This window comes from Cyprinus carpio, chromosome A21, assembly GCF_018340385.1.
Source record: "Cyprinus carpio isolate SPL01 chromosome A21, ASM1834038v1, whole genome shotgun sequence".
Classification (NCBI taxonomy): domain Eukaryota; kingdom Metazoa; phylum Chordata; class Actinopteri; order Cypriniformes; family Cyprinidae; genus Cyprinus; species Cyprinus carpio.
In genome coordinates, this window is record NC_056592.1 from 9,478,297 (window position 1) to 9,494,319 (window position 16,023).

The window sequence follows — 16,023 nt, forward strand, 5'->3', positions numbered from 1 at the left end:
TACTTAAAAGATGGATTTCAAGATACACAATATTAAAATCTGGCTGATACATAGTCACATGCTAATAAAAATTGTTCTTGTAATAAATTAAAACTGAAGTCAGTTGTTTGTGATGTTAGTGAATTTAGATATTACATCATTAAAATTGATAATCATATTGAAATTCGCAAAATATTACCTTTAAAAATTTAAATGTTTTTAAATATGACTAGGTGATAGTATTAGTGTCATGGTGTGCCTACTGTGAAGGAGCGTGGAGACGAAGGAGATTCCAGAATGATCATAGACTTTATTTACATCAAGGAAAATCACACGTAGGACACAGCGATCGACGTTCAATACCAGACACCCAAACAGGAAACAACACAGGGCTAAAGTAAGAAAGAACAAGCCTCATAACAACCAACTGGGAGGGCAGTGGGCGCTCTGGAGGCCTCTCAAGACAGACTTACAGGGACGGATGGCCTCCAGGAGGGTACCCATTCCGGGACCCATGGCAGATCAGGCAGACTTGGGAGCCATGGCGGAACAGGGAGCTCGGAGAGCCTGGCCTCGGCACAAGGTCCGGCTTTCACAGACAGACCCCTACTACCCTCACTGGGCTAAACTCAGGGACAGGAGCCCTCTCTGGGCTAAACTCGGGGACAGGAGCCCTCTGTGGGCTAAACACAGGAACAGAAGCCTTCTTTGGGCTGGATTCGGGGTTGAAGCTGACACTGGAGCTGACACTGGAGTGAGCTCTGATGCTGGAGTCGACACTGGAGTGATCTCTGGGGCTGGAGCCGGCCGGTGGACTTGACAGAGGAACGGCCAGTGGGCTAGACTTCGGAGTGGCTGGCGGGCTTGAGAATGAGGAACTGACAGAGGAACGGCCAGCGGGCTTGACTCATCAACAGCCCTAGACCTGAACAGGACCAGACACTCACAATCCACAATAACAACAATACCCATCCACCTAAGTCCTGTGGTGTCTGGGAGGTCCATGTGGTGATAGCAATTGGTCCCGATCCAAAACAGAGAGTTGAGCGTGACATCGTCCAGCGCTGTTTTAGCGGCGATCTTGCAGAATTCCCACGCGTACTCCTTGAAGGGGAGATCTATGTGGGCTAGGGCGGAAAAATTAGTGGCGTTTTTCATGCCGCGGGAAAGGAAAACCGGGAAACAAAAAACTTTCAAAAAATGGAAAAAACTTACAGGGAGAAGTGGCGCCACTTATTGTTTCGGTCCGGTATTCTGTCACGGTGTGCCTACTATGAAGGAGTGAGGAGATGAAGGAGATTCCAGAATTATCACAGACTTTATTCACATCAAGGAAAATCGCACGTACAGTAGGACACGGGGATCGACGTTCAATACCGGTCACCCAAACAGGAAACAACACAAGGCTAAAAAGAAAGGAACTAATGGGACACACCTGGGATCAATAGAACTAAAAGGGGAACACCTGGAACAAATGATAATAATAAGGACAGTAACGGGAAGGACCAAATAAGGGCATAATTATCAGTGTTGGAAGTAACGCATTACAGTAACGGATTACTTTTTGCTTTAATGCAGTAGTGTAAGGCATTACTAATCAATTTTCAGGAATATTTTACTCTGTACATTTTCAGTAATGCTTGCGTTACAACACACTTTTAGCCCAAAATGTAATTGTTAAAAAAAAAAAAAACGGGAAGACTGCGAGACATTAACGAATCAAAAATGCAGCAAGTAAGTTCTATTTCCTGTTCATGGTCAGTCAATAGCCGCGTGTGGTGTCCAAGTTTGTGAATAAAGACTAAAGGACAGCTTCTAATATATGTGTTTAGCGATTTCATTCATGTCCCTCTCGCTGGTGGAACTTTGTATTGTGTAGTCCAATAAATGCGTGTTTAGGGCAGGTTTTACAGGAGTGCCGCGAGGCTACTGGCCCGACAGTGGAAACGCGGCATAATTTCGGCCTCTGTGCTCGAGGTCCGAGGCTATTAGTCCCGCCCAGCTGGCAGTAAGCCCCGGCTTGCACTGGCCAGAGAAAAAAACGGCTAATGGGTGAAGATGGCAGAAGACTATACAAGCTATTCACAGATATTGCCAGATAATTACTTTACCTCTACCACAATTTTAACAGACTTGGATTGTTTGTGATTCTGGCTGTCATCCTTTATTGCATTGTCTTGACAAGTAATATATAATGCATTACAGTTTGGAAGTAACTTGCACAACACTGATAATAATTAACATGGAGTACGTGGGGGAGGAAAACACAACACAAGACAGGAACAGAGTGACAGGAACAGAGTCAATTAAATGACTGAAAACATAAAATACATGTAAAAATGGGGTTAATGCACAATTAAATATGCATATAAACCAATGATGATCAATTGAAACATATCTAGTAACTGATATGGTACCAATATCATGTGGATTCCTAGTTAGATTTTACATTTTTTGTTTTTAAACAAGAAACATTTGACTAAAGTTCTTCTTTATATTACAGTTTTGCTGATCACTTGCCTAATTTCCTAAAACCCACAGCATTATGTGGAAGTCATATATTATGAGCATGATTGGCAACGGGGAATAACACTGTGACCTCAGTTCTCTGAAAGCAATTTTCACAATTGATTTCTGCATGCCAGTTGCCAAAACAGAATGAATCACTGCCTGTAAAATAAAACCTGGGATTAATATTTATTCCTCAGCTGCTTGTAAATTCCCATTTTTAGAGTCGTGCCTCTGTGACTCTGTATGGAAGGGAGTGGAAAAACAACACCTTCAGGGAAGATATTTGGTTTAGTTTCTTGAGTGAATATCCCTTCTCTCCCTTCTGCTGTTCCTAATTCCTAATTCTAATTGAAGAATCCCATAGAGATACTTACAGTCAAGGGTTTAAAACTAATCAGGTCTCTGCTACGTTCATATTAACATCAAGTGCGTAAATATATTTTCTCTGTTCAGTTCAGATATTTGAGTTGAGTGTACATGGTTATTTTATGTAAAGAAAACTAATTTACAATATTTGCAACCACAATTAATTTAAGGTCAGCCAAATAATACATTTTTGCAGCGTACTTGATGTGTCTTCCTTACATCTGTTTACAGTCATCCATTGTAGAGAAGCTTCTATCAAGAACATACTGTAGAAGTAATTGTAAATAGTAACTTTTTAAATAGTAACTTTCCCAAATCTCCCAGACCTTTCTGGTGAGTGACTCCTACACTGATAACCCCTCCATGCTTTGAAATACTTGCTTTTCTTTTTTAAAAAAAAGACTGCAGATGATTTCTAGACACCATTACTCATAGATCCATTTTTACCAATAAGGACAGTGACCACTAAAGCTGTACGGTGACCACTGACTAGAGTTGACAAGTCCGCTTATAATATGTTACATATGTTACAGCTATGTTACAGCTCCCCCTTAAAGTTCTTGTCTTCATCTCCTTTTCCATCTCTCCAGTCCTGTTCTGCTCACAAGTGATTGGAGATGAGTGGATAGTGCGTGCCTCTTGCTTCTTTGCAGTTTGCTGATTTTTGTAAAATAACTTCTGTTTTGGTTTTTCAAAAAAAAAAAAAAAAAAGGTTTCAGTTTAATATGTTGCAGGCTAATTTATTCGTAATAAATAATTGCTAATAAATAATTGTCATGGTTCACTACTGTGTGGGAACAAGGAGCCTGGAGACGACAAAGAATGTCACCATGAACAGTCTTTATTAACTCACAAGGAAGAACCCTCAGGACAGGCTTGGAAACCACCATGGCAGAGCAGGCAGACTAAGAAGCCATGGTGGAGCAGGCAGTCTAGGAAGCCATGGTGGAGCAGGCAGACTAGGGGGCCATGGCGGAACAGGCAGCTCGGGGAGCCATGCCAGGGCAGACAGTTCAGGAGGCCATGGCGGAGCAGTTCAGGAGGCCTAAAAAAAAATCCTTGGGGAGAATATCGGCCCCTGAGGCCCTCCGTGGTCCTGACTCGGGAACTATGGCCCTCCCTGGGCTTGACTTGGGGACTGGAGCCCTCCTCGGGCTGGATGTGGGAACTGGGGCCCTCCTTGGGCTGGACGTGGGAACTGGAGCTCTTTCTGGAGCAGACTCAGGGGCTGGAGCTGACACTGGAGCGGACTCAGGGGCCGGAGCCGACATTGGAGTGGTCTCAGGGGCCGGAGCCGACACTGGAGCGGGCTCAGGGGCTGGAGCCGACACTGGAGCGGACTCATGGGCTTGAGCCAGCAGTCGCTTCGTCCTTTGATTCCACCCTTGACTTGGGGTTAAGGATCATGCTGCTGTCAGCTGAGGGCTTGAGAGTGAACCGACCGGAGGATTTGAAAATGGAACTGCCGGCGGCTTGACAATGGACGGCAGGCTGGATCTGGATCAGGGCCGGACGCTCTCCAGCTTAATCCTGTGGTGTCTGGGAGGTCAACGGGGTGGTAGTAATTTGCCCTGATCCAGAACAGCAAGTTGATGGTGGCATCATCTAATGCCATAGTTGCGGCGAGCCCTCAGAATTCCCGGGCGTACTCAATGCCGGGGGGATCCTTGTGGGCTAGGGCAGAGAACTGAGCGGCTACATCTATAGCCGTGGGGAGAAACAAGAAAACAAAAGTCCCAATTGTAAGTAGCATTGGATAAAAGCGTCTGCAAAATGACTAAATGTAAATGTAAAAGACTTTTCAGAAAAACGGAAACCAAAACGGGGAAGAAGGGGCGCCTATTACTTTTTGTAGTTGCTGTCTTCTGTCACGGTTCACTACTGTGTGGGAACAATGAGTGTTAAGTTTTAACCTGTGCATATATTTTATTATTTAGTGTGCTTGTCTTCACTGTTTCTGTAATGTATATGCTCTCCCTTTATCTGGAAATCTATATAGGCCACCCCCGGCCCATACATATGGAATCCCACAATTCAGCACTTTAAAAGCTTTGTGGTATGATGCTTTGTATCCATTACACTAGCAGCTCTATTTCGATGCGGTGTGTAGACATCCCTCTTAGAGCTAGCCTAAAGCCACATCCTGCATCATTTTATTCCTAGTCATGTTTGCAAGCAGAGGTATCAGTCTGACTGCAGGGTTTCTCAGATGTGGGACTCCCTTAAAGCAATGCTGATTTCAGCAGACGGCGAAGGAAAGAGGTCTTTACCTCTGAAGCAGGGTAACTTGAGCCTCTGTACATGTGTCTTTGTGTTTGTGTGTTAGTGTTGTGATTTTGATTTTGCTTTGTTAAAGAGAGCCTAAAACATAAATAATAATTTAAAATAAAAATTCTGAGCTGTCAGATAGATTGAAATATTAAATCTTGAATAATCTCTTATGCTTTTCTATTCTTGAAAACAGTGTCAGATTCATACACAATTTAATTTCATTTTCAAATTAATTGATTAGTTTTCTAATGTTTAATGAACATTTATAAGTAAATGTCCTAAAAATATAATATTTATATTATTACATTTTTGTATTTATGTTTTTAATAAAATAAATTATTATTAATTCTAATAGTATCCTGTTTATATAAAATAAAATTTATATTTTATTATACAATTTTATATATGAGCAATATCACACTCATATCGGTGTGATATGGCTGTATATCGGCACGGCTGTGATTCGGTGGTAGGCATGAGGCTGCAGTCAATCACAGATGTGCCGATATACAGCCATATCGCACTGCTACGGGTGTGATATTGTGTTTATTTAACAGTTGTTTGGTTCATATTGCATATGCAGCCAATAAGGTTATTGCTTATTACTTTATATTTAAATGGCTGGTTAGCATTCACTAGAGCAGTTTGCAGCACACTTTCAATTCCTCTGAAACCTTCCACCTTCCCCAGCTCCACCTGTATAGGTCTACTACGGGTTATTGTAAATGCCATTTGTGCAGCAGCAGTATGTCTTAAATACTCACTGCACTGTATCGGCGTATGTATTCGCAGTAGTAAGTTCCTGTACTTGCTTTGCAGCATCAGCAATAATCTACAACAACTGCAATAACCAACAACAGCAGCGTAGCAGATCTATTCCAACCAGATCAAATACATTAACATTGTCATATCCATAACCATGCTAAAATCTTCAGAGAGTAGTCATGATAGAACTGTATTAAAAGCTCACTGTATTATGTAGAGTATTATGGGAGAGAGATGGACTGAGCAAGTGTGATACCTGCATCTGATACAGCATTCATTTTTTCAGCTCAATCTCAAATTGACAATAAGACATTAGTTTGAATGTCTGCTGAGGAAAGTGATGTCTTTGTCGTAGGCTACTATCCTTTCATCTGTTGATTTCCGATGACAGCGCTAGTCAGTGCATTTTTTGGCTGCGTTTTACAAGGTGTTGTTGAAAGTAAAAAGAACTTCCTTGTTTACAACCCTGTTTCAGTCTCTTTCAATATAAAAGTCTTTACTGCTGACTCACTCATAAAAAGTCACTTGTCGCGGAACAATTTAACTAATAATTGTTCTGCCATTATAAATATATATACACCATGCACGCAGCAGCCACTTGCTTTAGTTAAATGTAACTCCGGAACGGATTCCAGGGGTGGACTTGGCTCAGGAATGGATTTCAGGACTGGACTTGGCTCAGGAATGGATTCTGTAGAAACAACCAGAAACTATGTGTTGTCCATGGTACCTGGGAACTCTGGTGTGTCGTCCATGGTGGCTGAAGACCTTGGCGTAACTTTCATGATGGGTGGAGGCTCTGGCGTGGTGGCCATCATGGGTGCTGATTCTGGCTGTGGCAGGGTAGCCATCTTGGGAGCTAACTTGGACATGGCAGGCATTTTGGGTGTAGACTCTGGCTTGTGGAGAAGCTCTGCAGTGGTGGCCATGTTGTGGAGAGGTGCTGGAGTACAGAATGATATATCTGAACTGGCCATCACCAGTGTGGGGCTTGCTGGAGACCATGGTTGGCCAAGCTCCGTGGCCACCGGAGCTCCCTGACCACTGCCCCCCTCCCCCAAAATATATTTAAGAGTAGCATCCTCCCCAACAGTGAGAGGGGAACCCACAGACAGAAGGGCAAAGTCCAAAAATTCAGCAAGAGACCCTCGTGGACCATTTTTGACCAGGAAGTCTCTGAATGGTTGATTGAGTCCATAGCAGAAAAAGTCTATTACAACAAAGTCTGGGAGGTCTGATTTATTGCCAGTGTCCAAATACCTATGAATATGGTCCTCAAGGGTAAAACTGCCCTGGCGTAGGTGAACAAAGGCTACTGCTGGATCCATGTTTGGTCAGTCGTTTTGTTACGATTGGATGCTGGGCAGGCAAAGAGCAGGCAAGGGATCCAAATGCAGCAGTTTATTCAAAGGGTAATCCAAGAGCACAATCCAAAACACAAGGGTCAGAATACAGGTACAAACTAAACCAAGCCAAAAAAAAACAAAAAAAAACAAAAAAAAAAACAAGGCACAAAGAAAAAACGAAGGAAAACGGGGTAACATCCACAACAACTGACCAAGACAGACTGAGAGACACACAGCTTTATACACAGGGGCAAACAAGATAATCAGGTAACAAGGGGGGCGTGGGAGGGAAACATGAGGTGAACAACACTAGGGACACAGAACACAGGCAGGGATTGTGACAATAACAGTGCTCTGTGAACACTGATGCTTTAATAACAAATATTTATCAGGAGCGTGTATGCTGGGATTTCATGGAGAAAAAAGTAACGTAACTAGTAATGTAACTAATTACTAAATACTTTTGAAATAAAGTAATCAGAACAGTAACATGATTACTTTTAAAAGGGATAATCAGTAATAAGTTATTTGATTACATTTTCAGAGTATCTTGCCCAAAACTGATCATTAAATACTACTATTATTTGTATAAAATATTATTTATTGAATAATAATATTCAATAAACAACAACAGCCATCATAAAAGTTGCTAGGCAATTTATTCACAAGTACAAAGGCAGCAACCTTAAGGAATTTAATGAGACCAGAGACTATGAACGAATATCTCATCACCAAAGACACGAACATCTCATGTTTAACCACTATAGAGACATCAGAGTCAGTGGCAAATTCTAGAAGATCTGGCTGAGGCAAGGCTCCTCTCGGTGGGTTCATGAGCACTGAACGGCCCCTGATGCCATGGAGCTCACATCTGCAAAAACATTGAAGCCATTTTTTAAAATAGACATTGTCTTTATTAACAAACCGTATATATGAAGTTTAAACAAGTACATTCTCGCCTGAAAAACTCTCAAAACTACATTCCGTGGCACAAAAACAGTATTATTTATAAAATTATAGTGGATTTGAGTGGAGAAATACAAACGGTGAAACCTTTGGAGCTCTGTTAACACTAGAATATCGCACTCCTCTCAGCCAATTAGATTCGAGCACCAGAAAAAATTGTTGTTTAAAACATTTTAAACAGAAATTTGTAATAATAGTACTGTTAAATTATTTTTAACACTTTACAATAATATTCCATTTGTTATACATTTAGCAGTATTTCTTAATAATGATTCATGCTAATTCAATAATTAACTAATGTTCATTTATACAAAAGTTACAAATTTATTAGTAGATAGATAAATGCTGTAAAAGTATTGTTCATTGTTGTTGTTTAATAATTAATAATAAATAATAAATAGCTTCCAGTATGAAGAGAAACACATTTCAGTCAACACTGCACAAAACCCCCCTCATATAGATTTGTGTTACACAAAACAAAAAAATGCAAAAAAAAGATTTTTTCCAAATAAAAGCTCCACCTACTCCGTGTGTCTGCTTCACTTCTGCATGGAGCTTTGGTACCGGCAGGGAGGGATCATGGTTTTAGGAATTGCTGCCCTCTCGACAGCCTATTTCCATCATTTCCCCTCCCACTTCCTCTATCCTCCACCCTCATCCAGCATCAGTCACTCAGGGAGGGGATGGAGGGCAGACTGTAGCGTATGGTGGGGGAGCACCGTGCCTCTGCTTTGCAGCATGCAGCAGGCTTTGTAAAGAGAGAAAGAGAACTAGAAAGAGAGAGAGTTGTTGTTACCACTGTCTGACATTTGCACGCCCAGAGGAAGCGAGACAGAGGAGGAGGAGTGCAGAAAGGAAAGGAAAGAATATTTTCTGAGCAGGTTTAAGAGCGTCTGGAACTGGGAAATGAGACGGTAAATATTTCCTCTTCTCATTTATCCTTTTGCTGCAATTCTCTGTTTCTCTCACTTTCCTTGGGTGTGGGGATTCCAGCGTGTGTTTCTGCATGAGGAACTGTGCAGCATAGTAAACCCCCCACCCCAGTTCATACATCATGTATTTTCATGCTTTTAGATGCATGGTGAAGGATGATGCAAGATCTCAAGCTATTTTTCTCAAGCATTATAACAGATCAGGGGTTTCTCTTTAAATATGTATGTATTATCAGAAATACCAACACATGTGCCACCTGCTCTTTAATCTGCACATTTAGATGCTTTGTTACTTTTCGGCATTTCTATGAATTTCAAGGCAGCAGGTTGGAGATTTTCTAAACTGTCAATTTAGGTTTGTTGTTTTATGGGATGTCCTGGGTCAGACTTTTTAAACTGGGCAGCCGGCTGCCTCACTGCATCTCCCCGGTTGTCATGGTTACAGCGAATCCCCCACCTTAGCTGTGTGACACTTGCTGTTCAATAGCCATTGACTTATTTAAAAACACCCCACGCCCTGTGTTCTCCTTCTGGTCCTCTTACAATCCACTCAGACAGTCATGTGAATGTATGCATTATTTGCCTATTGCAAGATTAGAATATCAGTCAGCACACTGTCTCAATTAAATATGTCTTTGAATGCTCGCTACCTCTCAAAGTGGGTGTTATTATGTGCAAAGTTAGAGCAAGACCCATAATCGTCTTTATAAATGTACATCATTAGTATTGCGATGTGTGTTCCCTTTGGAAATGTAAATCTTAATGTAAAGTCCTCTGTCTTTGTCTTAATTAAGTGGCCCTTTGCTTCATGACATTTGCAAGAGTTACCATCCAAAGAAGAGCTTCCTAATACATGAAGCTATAGTGTATATTCAAAGTCAGTCAGGATGTTCTCTGTGCCAAACCGAGCCTTGAGCCAGATTCATCACTGTTTCTTTTTTAGGATGGTGGGGGAAACAGGCTTAAATGACGGTACTCTAATACCCAGCTAACAAGCCATCCTGAGCTGCCTCAAAATCCATGATTCTGTCAAAGTGATTCAAAGTGGCCTATTTTTAGCGATAATGCACATAATTGTTAAGAGGAATAGTAATATTGAACAGAGTGCTGCAGGAATGAGTCCTAAAACCTAGAAACTACCAGTTGCATCGTCCTAAAGTGGGTTAAATGTGAGGAATGGGTTTTGGTTAAATGCCTGAAATAAGTTCTGTGGTTAACATAAGTTCAGGATATTTTCATGTTTTATTCTACCACACAAAATACATTACTACCTCATTTTTTACAACATTTTTTAGAAGCTTTTATGTGTGTTTAAAAGGATGATTGCTAACAAGTGTTTAAATGGGACTACAGAGGTTTTCAGGGCAATTAAACTTCACACAGAATATAAAAATGCATCAACTTACTATTTTGCTTTTGCTGCCTTGCTGTGTTTATAATCACTGTCTTGCAGACTGTGCTAGCTACAGTTTGTTAACTTGTAGATATTATAGAGTTGTCCGAAGTTTAATGGTGGTGATGTTGACATCATGCAATTGTGGTGTAACTGTAATTCACTTCTCTTAAATTAACATTTTACTTCTGGCACTTGTATTTGGTCTTCAAAATTCTTAAAAGCCGTGTTCATTTATGAAGATTATCCTGAAGAACAAAAAGGCTATGAACCATAAATCTTTGTTGGTCACAGAGCTTATTCCATTTTAATTTATGCAATAATCCAAAAGCCATTGAAAAAAAAATTGACTGGCTTTTATTTATTTATTTATTTATTTATTTATTTATTTATTTATTTATTTATTTATTTATTTATTTATTTTTTGAGGGAACCAGGGTGATGTTAAATTCTGGGTTGGTCTACAAAAATATGTCAAAATATGACAGCACTGTCCATACAAGGAAAGTCAACGCGGTCCAAAACAACCCTGAACCTAACTGATTTGGGTACAAAATAGAAAATAAAAAGTCATACAGGTTTTTAACAACATTAGGTCAAGTAAATGATAATCAAATTTAATTTTGGGATGAGCTATCCCTTTAAAGGTTTGTTCAGAGCCTTAGGTAGCTGAAACACAGAAATTCACCGATAATCACAGCCTAACAAACTCAGAGACTTCTTGGCACCAAGACTCTCAGGACGGCAGAATGCTGAGCCAAGAATAAATCAATCACCATGTTGACATCCTGAGTACAGTAGCATCATTATCACACCCCATGCATGTATCTCTAGGGTTCACAGGAGGAAGCTTCCACCAATACAAATGTGAGTGTCATGAGAAAGACAGGGAGATTAGAATACAATGATTAAATCTGTCTGTGGTGTTGTACACTAAACTTGAGATTTCTTTTATTTTTTTTTTTACCTTTAACCTGCTCTCTGTCCTTCTCCTCATTTCATACTTCTTACCCTCTCTTCTCCACTGTGCTGAATGACAACCAGTGCTGGTTATGATGTGACATGTGCCAGCCACAGAGGAGGCGGACGCACCACATGTCTATTTTGAATTCCTATGCAGTCTCCCTGTAGTCCCCCACTCCAGAGATTATCTCTCAAAACATGTAGGAAAGAGCCCTGAATAATCTACACTTCCCAAGAAACTCTTCGCAAACACAGACACCCTCCTAGGAATCTTTGCCCCCATTTTGCATAAGACAGACGCATATAAATTGATAATACAGTTGATGCGGTAAATGGAGTCATAACGCTATCTTATAATGATAGGGCAGATGGACAGGCGAAACCCGAGATTTCCTTCCCATAGAGATGTGCTCCCTGCCTGTTGAAATGTACCACGTCATGATGATTCCTCTCAGGGTGTACAGTTACACATGAACCATTTTGTATGTTCACAGTCTTGGACCTTTGGAGGGAGTATGCTGTACCCTGTGAGTTTGTTTTAACAATGAATTGTGAATGAGTACCAAATGGGCTGCTCGTTCTCATGGTTAACATGCTACCTGGATGAGAAGGTTTCTATAGCAACACCAGAGTCCCCTCCCCCACTGTAAAATGCACACGAGCACGCAAAGCATACCGCTTTGACTGCTCTCTCCGACTTGCAGAGATGATGCTGTCATTTTGCCAGTTGAGTAAAGCAAGGATTTACAGTACAGTGATAATAGCTCAGATAAATGATCAGCGTTTTCTCATTCATCTCGTTTAATGGGAGGTGTTGTCTTGTTATAATGAGGTTGGTTTGAGTGAAAAAGCCCTCGGTTTAGCAAAGCTTAGCTGTGTAACATGTTGACAGAGATGAAACGGTTGTTACTTCCACACCAATAGGTTTGAGCTCCCAGCTGTTCCTTCTCTGTTCCTGCCTCAAGAGGCCTAATGCTATGCATCACTGCTTTAAAACACCCATCGTTAGGCGTTGCACACCCTCATACGCTTGCAGAGCTTTCTTTCTGGCATACCAAGATACATTCTTTATGCTAAATGCCCTATCTGACAGTAATACTGGCCTGAAGGACTGGGATGTACTGAGATTGGCCCAAGATGCTGTCAGTCATGAATAGTATCTGCTGAGAATCAGGAGAGCTCATCTATCTATTGGCTTAAAGGGGACATCGAATGGCCATTTTCCACAAGTTGGTATGATTCTTTAGGCTCTTCATGAAATGTCTGTAACATACTTTGGTTAAAATTCTTCAAGGATCATGTAAAACAACACTTTTTACCTTGTTGGCGGCGTTTTTCCTTTCAGCTGGCAGACACGCCTGAACTTTTTTATTTTTGTTTTTTTAACATTTCATCCCATGTCCCCTTGAAATGTTTCAGTCCATTCCAAGATGTTCAGGAACTCTGTAAGGGTTGTCTTCATATTCATACCTAAATTGTAATTTTTGCACCAACTGCATAATAATTGCTTTCAAATGGCTTTACCATATCTTTTGTTTAAAAAAAAAAAGTCATGACCTGAAACATGACTTCTCAACTGTTTGATATATATATATATAAATATATATATATATATATATATATATATATATATATTATATATATATATATTATATATATATATATTATATATATATATATAATTAAATGCATTCCTTTTTTCATTGTTTCATTTGTGTTTGTGTTTTTTTTTTAAGTAAATATGACATATTCCCTGTTTAAAGTCCCTTTTATAGTATCTGGAATCTGCTTCAGTGCAGTCCTTTCAGTTATATGATAACATTCACTTCATCTTGCATGTATTCTGTTATAAAATATGTATTTAAATCTTCTCAGTTAAATCAGTTTTTATTGGTCATGTCCTTTATTTCTTGTTCTTCATCATTCTAGGAGACAGAGGTCAATGACTGCAGGAAAAGGTGTCAGATCCTTGAGAGAGAAGTGAAGAACAAGACATTAGAATGTAAGACTTTGGTGAGTACAAGCTACAGTACGCAATGCATAATGTCATGTACAATAATCTCGTTCTACTGTGTATTTTTCTGAAATGCATGTCCTTCCCTAAATTGTCACCATACTTCAGTAAATTTGGAATTGACATACAGTACTTAATTATTAATCATTTGCATAGATTTGTCCATTTCCAGCAAGGTTTGCATATTGATTTTTAAATACTTCAGTAAATTTGGAATTGACATACAGTACTTAATTATTAATCATTTGCATAGATTTGTCCATTTCCAGCAAGGTTTGCATATTGATTTTTAAAAAGTAAGGATTTAAAGTGAAGGATTTTGACACTAATCTAAGACAGAATTCTTGCAAATAACTTCTGCAAAATTTAAAGCCTTTGGACTACATGAGAGCTTCATTTTGAATATTTGTTTTTTACATGTGTAAAGGGCACGTAAGATCTCCCTATACGGTTTGTATGAATGAAGCTACCGCACACCACCTCATTAGTGGAGATCCTGTGGGTGTTTAATGGGAAAGCACAGGAATAGCATGTCTGATCTTAAAGCACACGCTCCTTGGTGGCAAATGCTCAAATGTGCTTTCAAGATTCCCTGAGAAACATCTTTATCCATTTATGTCAACTATATTAATTTGATAAAACCCTAGTGTTGCAATTAAAGTACTGTAGCACTGCTTGCCCAACAGCTGATTTACTCTAATAATTTTTATGAGCTGGGGGACGTTAATTAGCGTATTCCATGAGAAGCATGTTTTGCAACTTGTAGAGATGATATGTCAAGAGGTCACAGAGATAGTTGCTCTAAATAATAAACAGCTGTCTAATTGGATCAAATCTGTCTTAATGAGCATTTTTCCATCATTGCGTACCAAACAGCTATTTTTTAAGCTATTTGCTTATTGCAGTATATACTGTACATTAATGTAGTGACAGGCTTAGGGAGGAGGCGGCCTCCCTGCTGACCTCCTGTAGCTGTCATGGCAACCACCTGCTCTCAGCGGGAGAGGAGCCCTGAGCTTTCACAGCAGGATCAGAGGCTAAGATTAGACTGGAGATATCACCTAAGATTGACAGATCTGCCACTATAGACTGCATGTTAAAGAATTGAATGTATTGTGTGTAAATATAACGTGTTTTAATAAGATTGAGTGTAGTACTCAGTGCGCCAGTGCCAGTACCCTGGTAGAGAAATTAATATATGGATAGTTGTCTTGAAATACTTCCATCAAATACTATTTCAGTAATTTTTTTTTCGGCACGTTGAACAAATATGCTGTACTTTGGTATCTCATTCAAACCTGATCCCCAAGAAAAATGATCAAACAAATATATTTTTTGTTTTATTTATGGATAAATTTTCAATGCTGTTACCTATTTTTGTGTTTATTTATTTTTTTATTTTTTTTATTTGTTATATTCATATTTTTATGTTTATGTTAAAAACTGGAAAAAGATGCCATTTATGCCATTTACAATGCCATTTACAGTAAAAGTTATTTATTTATTTTAAAATAGTCAAGAAAAAAGGTATTTTATAAACAAAAATGTTATAATTTTTCTATAAATAAATTATAATATTTGTAACTTAAATGTTATTATATTGTTTATATATTATTATAGGTCTGTTTATATAATATGTTTTACAGAAATATTAAATTAGGCTGCTACTTACAGTAATGTTGTCTTTTTTATTAATTTTTGTTATTTATTTATTTATTTTAAATGTCTAAACATTGTCTGGATTTAAAACTGGATTTAAGAATTATTTGCTCAGTTCATTTTCTTTAACATAACTTAAATTGAGTATTGAGAATTTTATCTCAGTTCGACTTGACCCACAGATGAACTGCATCCCAGAATTCTGTTTCTCTTGTTATATGTCTATGGTTGTATAACAACACCCACACAGCCTATATACATCTACAATGCTGCAGTGGTTGGCCATGTAAAGAGCCTCATCTCAGTGAATGTTGTGGAAGGATGAGCAAAGCTTTTCTGAGCAGCTGCAGAACCAGGGGCCAAACTGGAGGGTTGGGATCAGGCAGCCATGTCTGCTCGAATTAGTCCATTATTGTGGCTTGCTTTCGCTCTCTCTCTCTCTCCCCAGACCGCCTCCTTCTTTCGCTGTTCTGCTTCTTGAGCCATCCATATGGAAATCAGAAGCAGGATTCCTGGGTTTGATATGTGCCGCTGCTTTAACTCACATTCCTGTGAGAGTTTCAGTTGATAATCCCATGGTAGTCTAATCTTTACCACATTAAAGCTGCATTTAATCAGCCGTGATTGCGCAGCGAACTGCATATTTTTACTCCTGATTTCAATGTGCAGCCAGTTCAGCTGCCTCTTAAAGGTCCCTTGAGCAGAGGTTAAAGACTGTCCTTTCATATGCGGTAATAGAACACGATGGCTGAAATGTTCCCAAATGTATATTAGAATATGCTACACTAGATCCCATGGGAGGTCTGTGGTGGTCACTGTTTGCAGGCAGTTGAGTGTGCGCCACATTCGTGTGCAGTA

General features: G+C 39.6%; 1 protein-coding gene across 10 annotated transcripts in view; it reads left to right on the plus strand.

Moving 5' to 3' along the window:
• LOC109044819 (RIMS-binding protein 2-like) overlaps positions 1–16,023 on the plus strand; it is a 50,180-nt gene that overhangs the window by 11,684 nt on the left and 22,473 nt on the right. For 7 of the 10 annotated variants that reach the window (XR_006162918.1, XM_042778884.1, XM_042778889.1 and 4 more), the window contains one exon: positions 13,422–13,505. Coding sequence is in view for 6 of the 10 variants with exons in the window: in XM_042778884.1 (XP_042634818.1) it covers positions 13,422–13,505 (84 nt within the window). In the remaining 4 variants the exon portion in view is untranslated. Of the gene's footprint in view, positions 1–8,833; positions 9,119–13,421; positions 13,506–16,023 lie in introns of those variants that run through there. The other 3 variants (XM_042778893.1, XM_042778891.1, XM_042778892.1) reach the window with 2 other exon arrangements.